This window comes from Strix aluco, chromosome Z (assembly GCF_031877795.1).
Source record: "Strix aluco isolate bStrAlu1 chromosome Z, bStrAlu1.hap1, whole genome shotgun sequence".
Classification (NCBI taxonomy): Eukaryota; Metazoa; Chordata; class Aves; order Strigiformes; family Strigidae; genus Strix; species Strix aluco.
This window is the reverse complement of record NC_133971.1, coordinates 7,175,606-7,188,787: the sequence shown is the minus strand read 5'-3', so window position 1 is coordinate 7,188,787 and position 13,182 is coordinate 7,175,606. Positions and strand designations below refer to the sequence as shown.

General features: G+C 47.9%; 1 protein-coding gene across 1 annotated transcript; it reads right to left on the bottom strand.

Moving 5' to 3' along the window:
- Positions 1-1,253: 1,253 nt before the first annotated feature.
- On the bottom strand, positions 1,254-3,307 carry RPS23 (ribosomal protein S23). The gene is made up of 4 exons (XM_074812070.1): positions 3,195-3,307; positions 2,737-2,896; positions 1,871-1,991; positions 1,254-1,446 (listed from the first exon to the last, which is right to left on the bottom strand). Exons 1-4 carry the CDS (start codon positions 3,196-3,198, stop codon positions 1,300-1,302), a joined length of 432 nt encoding a protein of 143 aa, XP_074668171.1. The 5' UTR covers positions 3,199-3,307; the 3' UTR covers positions 1,254-1,299.
- Between the last annotated feature and the right edge of the window lie 9,875 nt (positions 3,308-13,182).

The following is a 13,182-nucleotide window of genomic DNA, read 5'->3' as shown; positions in this document are numbered from 1 at the left end:
CAAAACCAAGGAATTAGTATCTAATACTTCAGGCTCTGGAAAAAAAAAAACCCACCCGCAACCCCAAAACAACCACCCAACAAATCCACCTTTACATAGTTATGCAAGTTTAACTATTTAGTATCCAAAGTACAGTTATCCTGTGCTCTTGAAAAGCAACTGATCTTTCTTTGTAGAGTACAGTGGTATTTTATAAAACTAGCATTAAATCTTTAAAAAAAAAATTACTGAATGACTAGCAAAACATCAGATAAGACCCAACAGAAAAACAAGATCTAATCTTGATGCTTGACAAATCTTTTCCTCCTAAATTATATTCCCTAAGTGCTGTACTAATATCCAGTAAGAAATACCCACTGCAGACCCTTACTGACAGGGGAAAACAAGGAAACCTTCACTTTACTGCAAGATATGGCAGTGAACTCGTTACATCCCCAGCCCCTTCCACCGCAGAAGCCACCCCTCACCGTACACTGATTCGCAATGGTGCAGCCCCCTTAGGATCGTTAAGGCTGTTTCCCCAAAGCCATCGTTAGCCCACTTTCACTTTTGGTGCACACAGCAGCTCAGTCCTGGACTGTGTGTGCCAGGGTGACGCTGTGGCTCTCCTCCTCCGTGCTCTTACAGCACTCTGGCTGTAGACTGTGTAGGCAACGGAGCAAACACCAGAGACCTTTCCCTTCCACAATGCAGCCTACACCTTAGGTCAGAGCCCTGCTTTGCTGTGTCGGCATCATACTCAGACCCAAGCTTCAAAATGTTTATTATTCTGCACAATCGGCCACATCACAATAGTTTCACAGGGCCCTCTTCACCACAGCTTTCAGGAAGAAGGGTTTATGAGGGGACAAAGGCCTCAGAGGATCTATTGATCCATATCGACAGCAGGACGGTCACTGCTCTAGTTACTAAGCTGAAGGAGCCTTTGTGAAGGTGCTGGCGCTCAGGGATGGTCCACAAAGCACCAACACGCCCTCCCTTCTATGTATGAAGTTGACCTCTGAAGTTCCCAGCAGACAGCTGTGTTGCTCCACACAACAGAAAGGTAAATTTGGAAACACAAGTGCTTTTCAAGCTCACCTGCTGGTTGTAGAGATGCTCTGGCTCTCTTCTGTCATTCAGCATCAAATCATTTGACAGAAGGAAAAGCCAGCTGCCAACGACAAAAAAAGGCAGTATGCGCCCATGTCTGAGGTATGACACTTGCAGATACACGCTGAGAAACAGTAAGCCTTAAATAACAAGCATAGAAGTTTGTCCAATTGAAAATTTTATTGACATTACCAAATTGATCTAAATTTACGATCTTGGTCTCTCCTTCTTGCCCTTGTACAAGGCCAACAGAGAAACATTGGCTACTTTGACAACCTTGAAGCGAACTCCAGGAATGTCACCAACAGCGTGACCCTTCCGACCAAAACCAGCAACCAGAACTTCATCGTTCTCCTGCAATGGAAGACCACGTAATTAGAAAGCCATAAACATTAAACTTGTACACACTTCTGAAATGGGTAACATTAAATTCAAGCCACACCCTAGATTCCTCTCAGGAAGGAAGGCTACTGACAGATATACTTGTTACCACCCTCAGTGTTTTGGGAAACACAAGCTGAGATGTTGTTTGGCTTGCAGTGAGAACTTTGCCAAGAAGGGGAAAGTACAAAAACATCTCTGGCATTTTTCATCTGCCTTTGCAGTTATAGCTTTAAGATACACATGATGCAGAATACCATAAGCCCTTGTCTAACCATCCCCTAAATCTGCCCATTATGTGTTTTGGTTTTTTTTGGTTTTTTTTTTTGTTTGGTTTTTTTTTTTTTTTACTGTGACATACAACTTTTTATAGATGACTTCCTGAAAATTAACTCACCTCAATAAAGTTCAGGCAACCATCGTTGGGAACAAAAGCTGTTATTTTTTTGCCATTCTTAATCAGCTGGACTCTAACACATTTCCTGATGGCAGAGTTGGGCTGTTTAGCTTCTACTCCACTAAAATGGAAGCACATGGAAAGAAATCAGCAAAAATCAGTCTGATGAACTAGCAGATATTCATTACATCAGCACAAATTACTGTATTAATTTGTACTAAGTGCAAGTTGCATCTGTACTTCAAAACCAAAAACTATTACTTATCTAGAGCTGCTCAATGTATAAAAGCCCAGTTCCTAAGCAGAGTAAAAACTGAAAATTGATCACCTACAGACACATACTAAATCAGTAAATAAGAATCGGGGGGCGGGGGGGGGAGAAAAAAAGAAACACCTTGGGGCCCTTGCAGTGTCCCAGTGAAGCTTCTAAGTTACGAAAGAAAAAAACAAAAAGGCCAAAGACAAGCAGATGGGATCTTTGACACTAGGCACATATGGAAAATCCACCCCCCTCCAAGATCCCAAATGGAGTTAAGTGACGTTTTTGTTCTTTTGCTTCTAAATAAGCAGAATATTTGAAGTGACACGTGTTTGAGAAAAAATGCTTTTCAGCACTGCCACGTGGAAAACCGTTTTCAATCTAGCACACAGAAGTGAATAAAAATGTGGCAAGTTACAGGTGGCAAACCCTCTCACGTATTTAGAAAATAAAACGGCTTAGCAGTGCTGCTTTCTTGAGGCCGCTCTCCAAGGCCTCATGTCCCGGAGCATTCGCCCCACGCTGCGCACCGGCCGGCCGCCGAGTCAGGCACACCGAGGGGGGGTTCGTCCCCCACGGCGGCGGCACCCCGCGGAGCTGTACCCACACTTTCTCCAGGACGATCCCCTTGGCGTGGGAAGCGCCGCCGAAGGGGTTGGCCTTCAGCGCCGTGCCCAGGTGAGCCTTCTTGTACTGCTTGTCGTGCCACTTCTGGTCGCGGCGGTGGCTGCGGAGCTTCCGGGCGGTGCGGAGCCCTCGGCACTTCCCTGTGGAACAAGGGCACGGATGAAGGGGTAGCTCCCCCCTCAGACCCCAGGACCGGGAGGCGGCCCAGCGGCGTGCGGCCACCCCCTTCCCGCTCTGCCTATGTGGGGACGGGGCCTAACCAGGCCCGACCGCGTCGCCCGCGTGCAGGGTAACGACGGCGGCGCCGCTACCGCCCAACCGGGAGCCAGGCTCGCGGGGCAGGGAGGGGAGAGCGCTGCGGGCCCCCCGGCGGTGCCCCCGGCGGTGCCCCCGGCGCCTCGCCCCGGCCCCCGGCCCGGCCGCCGCCGCTGCCCTTACCCATCCTTGCGCCGCCGCTGCCGAGCGCGAAAGAGGGAGGCGCCCCCGCGCCGCCGTCCTTAGCTGCGGCCGCGAGGCCCCGTCGCGGGCTGCCCGCGCCGCGCCTGACTGAAACTCCCGCCCGGCACCGTGTGGGGCGGCCCGGCCGGGCCCTGCCCGGGCGGGAGTTTGATTCCCTCAGCGGGCGGCGGCGGCGGCAGCTCGGTATCAGCGGCGATTCGTCCCTGGGTTTAAGTTGTTTAATGTTTCTTTGGGAGTTACTGACCGCGCTAGGGAAGGGAGGCAGGCAAGGAGGGCAGCGCTGCCTGCCCGAGGTGAGGCAGCCGCAGGGTGCTTCAGCATCTCTGAGGAAAGGAGACGCGGCTAGGCGCGAAGGACGGCGGCGTTCATTGTGGCTTCACCAAATGGCCCTGTGCAGCCCTTCCCCGTAGCATCAGGCGTCCTTGCAGAGCCCTCCGGGGTTAAGAGAAACGGAGCGTGACTCCCGCACTCGGAACAGGCATGGAGCAGTCAAAAGGGAGGAGGACAGGGTGGCAGCGGCCCCGTGCGTGGAGTGGCCTCGGTTGCAGCTCGGGGCGCCCCTTCCTTCCTCCACAGTGCTCCTGGAGCTCACCAAGCCCCTCGGTTCCTCTGCATCCTCATCTGATGGATGCAGCAGGCGCCTGCCAAGCTGCTCGCACCAGCAAAAGCAGAAATCTCACGTATGGGGTATTGAGGGTGAGCAAGGAAGATGCCAAAGAGCTCTGATGGTAGCTGAGCCAGGATTTCTTACTTCCAACTTTTGACTTAAATGACTGTGTTGCCCCTAAGTTTTCCAGTGGATCTACACTAGAGTAAAATCCTGTAACAAAAACAAGTATTGATTTTGAAAGCTACTTTTAGTCTGCACTGTCAAACTATCCACCTGCAGATGCCAACCGAACAGGCACAGCTGCCTCATTCAGGCATCCCACTCCCTGAAACAAAAAGTCATGAACATTCACTTCCCTTTTTGAAATTACTGTGAAGGGGCAGTAGTTAGATTTAAATGTATCTTTACTAACACCACCTGTGTTTACAGCTTAAATAGAAAATACTCTGTGTGTGTCTCGTCCCAAGTGGTGGGTTACGAGGGCGGTGAATGTTTTGAATTCCCCGAGAGCCCGTGTGCGGGTGGAAGAGCCGGTCTCTGCTCAGCAGAGCTGCAGGGCAGCCGAGTCACCACAGTGACTCAGAGGAACAATTGTGCTGTGACTTTATTAACTGACCGCCTTAGTGAGGGAATGGAGACAACCTGGCAACAATCAACTGATAACCGTCTGGGGAATGAATAAAGGCACTTTGGTGATGAGACTATTTTCATAACGACCCATCAACGATCAACTGATTGCAATTCAATGTGTACAAAACTTATATAGGTGAATATATGTAAGAGAGAGAGTGAAAGAGAGAGAGAGCACAAAAAGAGGAAAGAGAAGAGAGGAGGAGGGGATAGGAAAAGGGGAATCACCACTCTCAGATCCCACATTGTCACAGAGTAGCCAGCTTGGTCGGTAGGTGGTGGGATGACAAAGACATATGCGGGGTGTTGCCTTTATATAGTCTTTCTTACACATGTGCAATAGGTTGTTCCAGAGGGTTCTCATTTTCTCTGGCTTGTACCTGCACAGTTAAGCAAGTTCTGTGTTTGGGCAACAGCAGGAGGGAGGGGGAGAGAAACAGCTCACCACCCCACCTCCACAGGGCTCGCTCTGCTTCTCCCCCACAGGGTGTCCCACTGGAGTTGTTTGAGACATCCTCTTTACCAACAGTTTCTTGTTTATGCACAATTTGTGACATTGTGTTTGTGTGGGGCTGTTTTTATGTTCAATCTGGATAGAATAAATAATCAAAAAACATTAAATAAATAATTAAAACACCAGAAATCAAACCCCAGAGAAGCCAGCAACAGTTTCAGGAGCAAACATTACTACTATAAAAAGCACCTCTTTAGAAGATGCAGTTCCAATGTGGAGAATGCAGTCGCTATCTGGTAATTCTAAGAATAGGGGAGTTAATCTTGTAAAAATGCTACAGCTTTGCTTTACAATCTTAAGAATATTAGGAATACTTAAAAGCTGACTGGGAAGGTAATTGATGAATAAATAAAATGAATGTACTGAAACAATCTATAGCATTTGGTGCACAAATATTAACACATTAAGATCTAGGAAAGAGATGATTTGAGATGCTGCAACTGCAGGTTTTGCTGTTTCTTTTTAAGCTTTAGTAGGACTTTGGGACACTTCCACTGTGACAGGTTTTCTTCATTTCACAATGTTCTTCAAAACTGGTATTGTTGGTTTGATCCGAAACCAAGGAGAAGTGCTCAGGTTTAGTGTCATCTATTGCAAAAATGCTCACTCAGACATCTCACCCAGTGTTTAATAACATGCAGAGGATATATTTGTATATACAAACCATTATGACACAGAAAGGCATACAAAAATTATCAAATTAAAATGTTTATTGGTAGTCTAGCTTGCACAGAAGGAACTTAGGATCTTGTTTCTCCTACTTGCCCTTGTACAAGGCCAACAGAGACACATTGGCTACTTTGACAGCCTTGAACTCCATGACTGTCGCCAACTGGGTGACCCTTCCAAAGCAACCAGAAATTTGTCATTTTCCTAGAATTTAGCAGTAACCAGGCTGTTAAAAACAATTGTATGATTTAATTGAAATAGCAAATAAGAATAAAGCAGTATGAGCAACAAACAGGGTGAGCTTGAAGCCATAATGCAGCACGAGAACTATGACATAGTAGCTATAACAGAAACGTGGTGGGATGCCTCACACAACTGGAGTGCAATTGATGGCTACAAGCTCTTCAGGAGGGATAAACAGGGAAGGAGAGGTGGCGGAGCGGCCCTATATGTAAGAGAATGCTATGATAGCTCGGAAATCAAGTATAGTGATAGCGGGGTTGAGAGTGTGTGGATCAGGTTAAGGGCCAATAAAGCAGATCTTGCTGTGGGAGTCTGCTATAGACCTCCCAACCAAAGCACTGAGGTGGATGAAGCTTTCTACAAATAGTTGGGAGAAATCTCGCAGTCACTTGCTGTTGTTCTTGTGGGGGAGTTTAACCTCCCGGGTATCTGCTGGGATCACAACACAGCGGAGAATGAACAATCCAGGAGGTTCCTGGAATGTGTGGAGGATAACTTCCTCACACAGCTGGTGAGTGAGCTGACCAGGGAAGGTGCCTCCTGGACCTGCTTCTTGTGAACAGGGAAGAGCTTGTGCGGGAAGTAAAGTTGGAGGCTGTCTAGGGTGCAGTGATCATGAGATGATCGAATTTTTGATCCTTCGAGAAACAAAGAGAGGGGTTAGTAAAACTGCCACCTTAGACTTCCGGAGGGCTAACTTCGACCTGTTCAAGAGACTGGTTAACAAAATCCCTTGGGAGGCTGCCCTGAAGGATATGGCAGTCCAGGAAGGCTGGACATACTTCAAGAGAGAAGTCTTAAAGGCACAGGAGCAGGCTGTTCCTGTCTGCTGAAAAACAAGCAGGTGGGGAAGGAGACTGACCTGGCTAAACAGGGACCTTTGGCTGGATCTCAAGGACAAAAGGAGAATCTATCGCCTTTGGGAGAGGGGCCAGGCCTCTCATGAAGAGTATAAAGATGCAGTGAAGTTATGCAGGGAGAACATTAGGAGAGCCAAAGCGCAGCTAGAGCTCAACTTGGCTGCAGCTGTTAAAGATAACAAAAAATCTTTCTATAAATTCGTCAACAGCAAGAGGAGGATTAGAGAAAATCTCCCTCCCCTACTGGATGCAGAGGGAAACATGGTAACTAAGGATGAGGAAAAGGCTGAGGTGCTCAACGCCTACTTTGCCTCAGTCTTTAGCAGTGGAACTGGCTGTTCCCTGGACACCCAGTCTCATGAGCTGGGAGATGGGGAGGGGAAGCAGACTGACGTCAGCACAGTTGAAGAGGAGGTGGTCAGAGACCTGCTACACCACTTGGATGCACACAAGTCTGTGGGACTGGATGGGTTACACCCAAGGGTGCTGAGGGAGTTGGCAGATGTGCTCGCTGTCCATGATCTACCTGAAGTCATGGCTAACTGGGGAGGTCCCATTGGACTGGAGGGTGGCAAATGTGACACCCATCTACAAGAAAGGCAGGAAGGAGGATCCAGGAAACTATAGACCTGTCAGTCTGACCTCAGTGCCAGGGAAGGTCATGCAGCAGGTCATCTCGGGTGCCATTAAAAGTCATATAATGGACAACCAGGGGATCAGGCCTAGTCAGAATGGGTTTATGAAAGGCAGGTCCTGCCTGACAAACCTGATCTCCTTCTACGACAGGGTGACCCGCTTATTGGATGAGGGAAAGGCTGTGGATGTTGTTTACCTTGACTTTAGCGAGGCCTTTGACACCGTTTCCCACAGCATTCTCCTGGTGAAACTGGCTGCTCGAGGCTTGGATGGGCACACGCTTTGCTGGGTAAAAACTGTCTGGATGGCCGGGCCCAAAGAGTTGTGGTGAATGGAGTTAACTCCGGTTGGCGGACGGTCACGAGTGGTGTCCCCCAGGGCTCGGTTTTGGGGTCACTCCTATTTAACATCTTTATTGATGACCTAGATGAGAGGATCGAGTGCACCCTCAGTAAGTTTGCAGATGACACCAAGTTGGGTGGGAGTGTTGATCTGCTCGAGGGTAGGGAGGCTCTGCAGAGAGATCTGGACAGGCTGGAGCGATGGGCTAAGGCCAACTGGATGAGCTTCAATAAGGCCAAATGCCGGGTGCTGCACTTGGGCCACAACAACCCCCAGCAGCGCTACAGGCTTGGGGAGCAGTGGCTGGAGAGCTGCCAGTCAGAGAGGGACCTGGGGGTGTTGATTGACAGCCGGCTGAACAGGAGCCAGCAGTGTGCCCAGGTGGCCAAGAAGGCCAATGGCATCCTGGCTTGTATCAGAAATAGCGTGTGGCCAGCAGGGACAGGGAAGGGATCTTGCCCCTGTACTCGGCACTGGTGAGGCCGCACCTTGATGACTGTGTTCAGTTTTGGGCCCCTCACTACAAAAAGGACATTGAATTACTCGAGCGTGTCCAAAGAAGGGCAACGAAGCTGGTGATGTCGTACGAGGAGCGGCTGAGGGAACTGGGGTTGTTTAGTCTAGAGAAGAGGAGGCTGAGGGGAGACCTCATTGCCCTCTACAACTACCTGAAAGGAGGCTGCAGAGAGCTGGGGATGAGTCTCTTTAACCAAGTAATAAGCGATAGGACAAGAGGTAATGGCCTCAAGTTGCTCCAGGGAAGGTTTAGACTAGATATTAGGAAGTATTTCTTTACAGAAGGGGTTGTTAGGCGTTGGAATGGGCTGCCCCGGGAGGTGGTGGAGTCCCCATCCCTGGAGGTGCTTAAGAGTAAAATTGACTTAGCGCTTAGGGATATGCTGTAGCTGGAAACTGTCAGTGTTAGGTCAATGGTTGGACTGGATGATCTTCAAGGTCTTTTCCAACCTAGATGATTCTGTGATTCTGTGAAAGCCAAGTAAGGCTAGCAACCACGAGCTGGTTTGGTAAATTTACGTGCATATGTACAGTGGAGCAGCAGCACCCCAAGTATGTTGAAATAATCTCAAGTTGGAAAATTTGACCTCGATTTCACAGTCTGTGTTTACTAACCAGCAGAACACAGTAGTTCTACACTCCCCAAAGCCTAGGGTGAGTAAGATTACTATTTCTGAGCAGTTACAACAGGACAGTTAACTTCATTGGTATTGTGTGCAGGTTATTTACCGCGATGAAGTTCAGGCAACTGCTGTTGGAAGCAAGGGCCATTATTTTCCTGCCATCTTGGATCAGCTGGACGCTGACACATCGCCGGATGGCAGAGCTGGGCTGCTTCACTCCCCCGGGTCCGTTTGACGGAGGAGCAAACCAGACACCGAGCAGCAGTTTCTTCGCGTGGGACAGCCCCGTGGTCAGTCCCTGCCAGCACCCCGATACAGATGCAGCCCTGTCCCCGGTGCTCTGGCTGCAGGTGCCCCACCGGGCTCTGCAGAGGTGTGCTTGCAAAGGTGGCTACACGACCCTGCTGTCATGGGGATCTCTCTTCTCCCTGGCTAGGTGTTTTTGCAGTGAAATATCCCAACTTAGTAACTCTGCTGGGAACAGCTGCCCAGTAGGACTGCTGGCAGCTGGGTGGAAACAGGTTATTGTCATCGGAGAATGGCAGCACTGTTACATAAGTGCTTCTAAAATTAAATGTTTCAGTTAGTAAAGCAGATAAATCCACCCAAAATCCCAGAATTTATCTTAAAACTCCCAGTATAATCTGATCTCCAGCGCTCCCTGTGAAATCTGGTTTCTGACGTCCCACAGAGCTGTAAAATGAAAGCCTCAACAAGAGGGCATCAGGCACCGACCTCCCTGCAGTTGCTCCCAGGCTCCCCACCGCTCTTGCCCCACATCCCCACCACCCCCATGCGCAGCAGCTCTGCTCCCCTGGCCCACCGGCCGCCGTGCCCCGCACTGGCCAGGGAACTGCAGCTCCCATCGTCACTCCTGCTGCTGCCATTTTGGGCCCACTTCCACGATGCTCCTGTCTGCCCACAGCTGCCTCAGCGCAGCCCCGTCTGCCACTGTAAAATACTTTCAAATGTTCAAGTACTTCACAAAACACTGATGGGTGTAAAACAAACCAATCAGACCCTCTGGCTGCTGCAGTTACTTTTTCCAGGGGAGTGGAGATACTCAAGTGTTGGGACCTCCTTCCACAGTGGTATATCTACGGTGTAATGCAGACTGAGCTTTTCTGTGGGTTTTTTTGTGTGCTCTGCCCCCCTGGCCCTCAAAGGTAGACCAAGAATCAGGAGCTTCATTTTTGACCCACTCTCCATCCAGACCAGGTGCAGTAGGGCCTGGAGTCTGGACATTTCTCTGGATAGGATGGGATCCTTTGGGGTTGTGGGGAAGGGTGCAAGGAGTAGAAGGGAGGCAGGGAAGAGAGTTGTAACAGGATTCATTTTTGCCTCATCCCAGCCTGTGTGGTGGAGGTGAAGGCTGGAAGGCCTGCAAGCAAATTAGTTGCCCAGAGAGAGGATTTTGTTGGAACAGAGACAAGCTTTTTCTATACTTTAAGGCCAGTTTTCTGTCCATACTTCTGTTGCACTGTGAATATATCTGAATCAGAGGAACAATGCATGTCTCAAAGTAAAAATTAGTAATGATATATTAGGTGCTAGTACCTTACACAGTGGCTGAAGCTCATACTTTGAGACATGTTATTTTAGAAAGCTGCTCAGTTCATGGTGACCTGATCCATCATCTGAAGGTAACTATAAACTGTGTTGAAAATGATTGTGCCGTTGTCTGCCTGAGGAGATGCTAGCCAAAGAGATAGGTTATCCGTGTTTAAAATTACGTCTGAAGTCTCATTCATTGCATACAAACTCAGTCTGTGTATAATCATTACAGCAGCATCAGGCAGAACAGCTGTCACCTCAGGGTCTCCATCAGTGTTTCTGTAATCATTCTGTTTGACAGGAGGTTTGCTGGGCTCTGATGACACATTTGGGGATGTGTGGGGTGCCAGCAATACTGACTGGCTAACCTATCAGTCTCTGATTGTTTGCTTCACAAACCTCACAAAACTGTGAAACCTTATGCTGAATATAATGCCAGCTGCTTGCTTAACTACCTTTTCTGTGCGGTAGATCCAAAAAAAGAGCAGTGTTTAAAGTACAGTATGATCTCCTGCTGTGCCTCCTCCCTGGTGGTGGACATGTCTGGACTGCTGTGATACTAAGTAAAAAACAACTAAAATGGGAGCTGCTTTGTCGTCAGAAGATGAGTTCAGAGGGCAAAAAAAAATGATAAACAGCGGTTTAATCCTCTTACTTGGAATATTGGCCCCTTTTAGCCCACCATAGCCCATCTTACAGGATGTAAAGAAAGCTGTTGGCTTCCCACTGTCTTTGTCCTGCAGGAGGTTCATCATATGCCTTTATGGAGTTGAATGTGACCTCGTGTGTTACATAAAACAGTGTGTGGGCTTTGCCCATGACCCTCTGTTCACCCTTTGTCCGCTGTGTATGAATGTAGCTGAATCATGTGGCCAAGCAGGCGTTGTTTGGTTGACTTCAACATAAAACAGGCAAATGTACAACAGTGATTCGTCAACAGAATCACAAGAGCTCATCTAATCATTCCCTTGTCAGGGCTACTGCATGCAAGGCTGCATTCAAGTTTTCTTTTTAAACTCCGTAATGCAGAGATGTCATCATTCTTCACCAGAATGAAATAAAGCTTAGGATGACTTCTTTGCTTTCAGTGGATCTGATTTCTTTTTAGATACCATGTGAGTCTGTTTATGCTTGAACGTCTTAAAAAAGCAAAATTTTTAAGAACTGTATCACATGTTTAATATTGTTGTTGTTGTTATTAAATGTCAAGATGTAAGGGAAGACTTTTCTTCATGCTCTTTGTGTCTACCGTTATTTCAGATAATGATAGCTGATTAGTGAATTACTACCAAAACCCATATCATCAGTGTATAGTGAGAAAGTCAGTATATTTTCACTGATTTATACTGGTTTAACCTATGTTGACAGTTTGGCATTACATGTTTTCTTGGGTCTGCAAACCCCCCCTTTGTTGCTGAGCAAATTGACTGTACTTTTCCCCTCTTTGACTGGGTGAAACAGTGGTCTGAGAAGGCAGGTTCGCTTTAGAAATTGGTAGCACTGTGGAAACAGGCAGACTGGAAGTACAATTAAAGATACATTCTGTTGTCACAGAATGGACAACAGGACGTTTATCTTGTGTTCCGCCTGTACTGACTTCAGCTGTGGCCTGCCATGTGTTGTTTATACTACTTTCTCTCCCTTTCTCTGCCCTCAAAGGACAAGTTATTTGTTAATTTGTGCCTTACTGGTTTGTATTTCAGCGTTTTTATTTCTTAGCTTTTGCTGCCGTGCTGATGAAGAAAATAGAGTGTAGAAAATAGCAGCACATGAATGAAATCTCAAGGCACCATCAGAAAGCCTCTCTGTGCCTTTTTCCCCCCACTTACTTAGGAGGGACTATGGGTCAGGAGTACTGAAACATTTAACTGGCCAGTGACATTAGTGGCTTCACAGTTTTTAGAAGAGTGTGTGACACTTCTGCCTCTTCCTAGGGCTGCTTAAAATTTTCAGCTGAGCCATGTCTCTGTACTGGTGTAATTATTCTAAGTTTAGCCTCATACATTTCTGGCGCTTCACAGAAAACTTAGAATTATTTTCAGCTGGTACTTGTTTATCACTACATTCCCTTATCTCATCTTTCAAGCTGGGATTCTCACAAAGTATCTGGATTCCTCCTTAAATTGGATAGAAGCAGTACTACCGAGGACAAGCTGTTGAGACATTTTTAAGATTAGTAAATACTCTCTGTATCACTGAAAGAAAATGAGTTAAGATGGTAAATCCTTTTTAATAGTTATGATGCTAAAGCCTCTATCTTTGTCTTATATCTGGAATGCAATAGACTGGAGCTCTTAATCAGGGAAGTAGGGCTTACTGTGTGATCACATTAGCAGGTAGCTGATGTCAGCTGCTGAGCAAGAAAGCAGTGGGTGTGTGGGGGGTATTTGTGTACATAGATACGTCCTGTCTGATATTTAAGTGTAGAGGGACACACTGTGTCTAAATGTCGGCCAAGTGCTGGTCCGAGCTTCCTCACACAGCAGAGTGAGCTGCCCATGCTGAAGGTGGGTACCAGGAACCCATTTCTGCCTGGGCCCAGGAGTTCCCTCCGGGCTGGTCACAGATCCACGGCTGTGTTCACAGAGGTGGCCAGACTGCACATGAGTGCGCTGCAGAGCCCTGTTGTTACACCTGGTCCACCAGTGAGTATCCTGATTTCAGCTTTCCTGGTCCCCTGCAGACACTTTGAGTGCAAAGTGCAGTTAGCGAGCAATGTGCGGAGAGTGCACATGGATCATAGGGTTTGAGGAGTCAGCTCATGTGCCTT